The sequence below is a fragment of the Gekko japonicus genome, unplaced genomic scaffold (assembly GCF_001447785.1).
Source record: "Gekko japonicus isolate JY-2015 unplaced genomic scaffold, Gekko_japonicus_V1.1 scaffold175, whole genome shotgun sequence".
Taxonomy (NCBI): Eukaryota; Metazoa; Chordata; class Lepidosauria; order Squamata; family Gekkonidae; genus Gekko; species Gekko japonicus.
This window is the reverse complement of record NW_015166425.1, coordinates 83,640-87,819: the sequence shown is the minus strand read 5'-3', so window position 1 is coordinate 87,819 and position 4,180 is coordinate 83,640. Positions and strand designations below refer to the sequence as shown.

At 49.0% G+C, this 4,180-nt stretch overlaps 1 protein-coding gene across 1 annotated transcript in view; it reads left to right on the top strand.

The window, feature by feature from the left end:
* Positions 1-4,180, top strand: part of LOC107110877 (carbamoyl-phosphate synthase [ammonia], mitochondrial-like) — a gene marked incomplete at its 3' end in the record, with an annotated part of 93,407 nt that overhangs the window by 6,312 nt on the left and 82,915 nt on the right. Inside the window, exon 2 of the mRNA XM_015411717.1 lies at positions 1,554-1,652. Within this exon, the coding sequence (XP_015267203.1) occupies positions 1,554-1,652 (99 nt within the window). The remainder of the gene's footprint in view (positions 1-1,553; positions 1,653-4,180) is intronic.

Genomic DNA, 4,180 nt, shown 5'->3' with positions numbered 1-4,180 from the left:
AACCACCAAGAAGACAGAGCATCACTTGCCCCAGAGCCCCTATCTATACCTTCTGGCTAATAGCCACTGGTGGACCTCTGCTCCATATGCTTATCTAATTCCCTTTTGAAGCCGTCCATGCTTGTAGCCGTCACCACTTCCTGTGGCAGTGAATTCCATGTGTGAATCCCTTTTATCGGTTCTAACCCGACCGCTCAGCAGTTTCATGGAGTGCCCACGAGTTCTTGTATTGTGAGAAAGAGAGAAAAGTACCTCTTTCTCTACCTGCTCTTTCCCATGCATAATCTTATAAACCTCGATCATGTCACTCCAAGCTAAAGAGCCCTAAGCGCCTTAACCTTTCCTCATAGGGAAAGTGTTCCAGCCCTTTTATCATTCGAGTTGCCCTTTTCTGCACTTTTTCCAAAGCTATAATATCCTTTTTAAGGTGTGGTGACCAGAATTGCACACAATATTCCAAATGAGGTCTTCTTCTTCCTCTTCTTCTTCTTGCCTGTTATGGGTGGGGTGACCCAGGCTTTGCTCTTGGACACATGCGGTAATAGGACTCAAGGGCTGCCAGTTAGCCTGAAACATTAGCCTTTAACATCCTGGTTTTTTCACTGCCTTTCGCTTCCTTCAAGTATATCCAGAAGGGTGCCCTTTCAGGGGAATTAAAAATTAGGTTATTGTCTCACACAAGCCCAAATCATTGAGTTTGGGCTGGGCGTAAGGAAGGTCCATAGAGCTACAAGACTAGCTTTTAATTGAGGGGGTGGGACAGATTCTTAAGCAGATCTGGCTGTCTCCTCAAGAGGTGGCATTTTGTTGCACTTAATCCCTACCATTGTTCATATTTCTTCTTCTTCTTCTTCTTCTTCTTCTTCTTCTTCTTCTTCTTCTTCTTCTTCTTCTTCTTCTTCTTCTTCTTCTTCTTCTTCTTCTTCTTCTTCTTCTTCTTTCCTATTTTACAACATGGGAAATATGCATTAGTTGGAGTTGACACTGCACAACTTTCAGCAGTAAAACACCCATTAGAACCCGAGGGAGGCCAAGTTAGCCATCACCAGGGCTGGAGCTTTCTCAGTGGCGGCCCCTACCTGGTGGAACGAGCTCCCGGAGGAGATCAGGGCCCTGCGGGACCTCTTGCAGTTCCGCAGGGCCTGCAAGATGGAGCTCTTCCGCCAGGCATTTAAGTAGGGGCCGCCGCTATTGCAGGTTCCTACTGCAGGTTGTTACAGCTGAGCATCGTGGAACATCTGGGCAGTGGCAATTCATCCCTGTAATATACCATCTAGACTAATTTTTATCTGCTGCCAGCACTTTGTATTTATAATGTTTTATTGTATGGTTAATATTGTGTGTTTTAATGTATTTATGCTTTTATGGAAGCCGCCCTGAGCCCGCTCGCGGGGAGGGCGGGGTATAAGTTTGATAAATAAATAAATAAGAAGGATTTGGCCCTGGGGGGGGGGTCAATCTTTTTTAACAAGGATACCTTTCTGTAATATACTTAGTCCTCTCTTCTTCTTCTTTTTTTGGATGCTGATATTCATTTTCTTTACTTCCCCTAGTTTTTATTTGATTCATTTATTTCACTGATCAAGAGGGGGAAGAGCACCAGCGTCGCTTCAGTGCTGCCCAAGGCCGCCCCGGCAACGTCAAGAGCTGAGGTCAGTCTATTAATGTGCTTTTTGTTTAGCCATCCATCACCCAGCGACTGAAGCTGTTATTGAAGGAGAGGAGGCCAAATGCAGTATGCAGAACAGGTCCCTGGGATTTCATAAAACTGGAGTCCTGGTTTCGTTAACTCCTCTTGGTTTGGAATTCTGGGACAGAAGTTAGAGGTTTTCCCACGGCCAGTCCCATGGTGTGCAGTAGCCTCCCAAAGGAAACGAGGTGCTCTGTGTGTCTTGTACTGTTTCAGAGGGGTTGTAAAACAGACCTCTTCAGAAAAGCCGGGGGCCCTGAAGAGGACTGGTTGGTGGCTGTCCTGAAAGACACTGGCCACACAGGGACATATGGAAGGAGAATGATTGATAAGAACATCAGAAGAGCCCTGCTGGATTAGACCAATAGTCCATCCAGTCCAGCATCCTGTCTCACACAGTGGCCAACCAGTTCCTCTGGAGGGCCAACAACAGGGCAGAGAGGCCAAATCCTTCCCCTGAGAAGAACATCAGAAGAGCCCTGCTGGATCAGACCAGTGGGGGTCCATCCAGTCCAGCCTCCTGCCTCACACAGTGGCCAACCAGTTCCCCTGGAGGGCCAACCACAGGGCAGAGAGGCTGAGGCCTTCCCCTGAGAAGAACACCAGAAGAGCCCTGCTGGATCAGACCAGTGAGGGTCCACCTAGTCCAGCCTCCTGTCTCACACAGTGGCCAGCCAGTTCCTCTGGAGGGCCAACAACAGGGCAGAGAGGCCGAGACCTTCTTCTGAGAAGGACACCAGAAGAGCCCTGCTGGATCAGACCAGTGGTCCACCTAGTTCAGCAGCCAACCAGTTACCATAGAGAGCTGTTTTATTCTCAGTCCCTTTCCTCATAATCCTTAACACAGAGTTTGCATTTTTCACTGCTGCAGCACACTGGGGTTGACGCTTTCATTGAGCTCTCCACCATGACCCCAAAATCTTCTTCTCTCTCAGGATCAGCAAGTTCAGGCCCCATTAGCCTACACTTGAAGCTGGGATTCCTTGTCCCAATGCGCATCACCTTATATTTACCAACACAGAACATTGTCACCCACTTACCTAGTTTTCAGAGGTCCTTGTGTAGCTCTTCACAGTCAGCCTTGGTTTTCACCATCCTGAATAATTCCGTATCATCTGCAAACTTAGCCCACTACACTACACGGCCCTGGTTCCAGATCACTGATCAACTGATTAAATAATACCGGCCCCAGCAGGGCTATTTTTTGGGCAGGAACGCACAGGAACGGAGTTCCGGCTGGCTCCCAAGTTGGCCACGCCCAGCAGGAACTCATTAGCATAATAGGCCACACCTAACAGCAGAAACTCTTTAGGATTGGCTACATTAGGGGTGTGTGGCCTAACATGCAAAGGAGTTCCTGCTACAAAAAAAGGCCCTGGGTTTTGTCAACAAACAAGGTAAAGAGAATAAGAAGCAAAAGCTGGGTGTGGCTGGACGACCACACTTCTGGTAAGGTGGGGGTGTGGCCTAATATGCTAATGAGCTGTGCTGTCAGGGGGTGTGGCCTAATATGCTAATGGTTCTCTGCTGTTGGGTGTGGCCTATTATGCTAATGAGTTCCTGCTGGGCTTTTTCTACAAAAAAGCCCTGGGCCCCAGTACCGACCTATGTTGGGAACCCACGGCTGACTTCTCTCCATTGCAAGAACTGTCCATTGATTCCCACTCTTTGCTTCTAATCCATAAGAGAACCCTTCTTCTTATCCCATGACCGATTGGACAGGAAACAGTAAGATTATGGAACCAAGCACAGAGGTGGGCCGAGTTTATGAAAAGCATCCTCAGTATTGCTTTCTGGGCAAGCATCGTAAGGAACAGGGTCCTCAGCGAACTTGCTGCTTGGACTCGCAGGCTGGCGGGCTTACTCTTGAGAAGTAGCCATGCAGCTGCTCATAGCAAGCGACAGACCAGATGGAGTCGTCCCCTGCCAGATCACCTGCTGGAGATCAAGAGCTCCCGCAAAGAGGTGCCGTCCTAAGAACACAAGAACATAAGAGAAGCCAATGTTGGATCAGGCCAATGACCTATCTAGTCCAACACTCTGTCACACAGTGGCTGAAAATACCAGGTACATTCAGGAGGTCCAGCGGTGGGGCCAGGACACTAGAAACCCCTCCCACTGTTGCCCCCCCCCCAAGCACCAAGAATACAGAGCATCACTTGCCCCAGGCATAAGAACATAAGAGAAGACAGTGTTGGATCATGCCAGTGGCCCCTCCAGTCCAACACTCTGTGTCACACAGTGACCAAAACCACCAGGGCCCATCAGGAGGTCCAGCAGTGGAGCCAGGACACTAGAAGCCCTCCCACTGTTGCCCCCCCAAGCACCAAGAACACAGTGCATCCCTTGCCCCAGACCGAGAGTTCCTATCTATACCTTGTGGCTAATAGCCACTGATGGACCTCTGCTCCATACACTTATCCAATCCCCTCTTATAAGAAAATAAGAGAAGCCATGTTGGATCAGGCCAGTGGCCCAGCCAGTCCAACA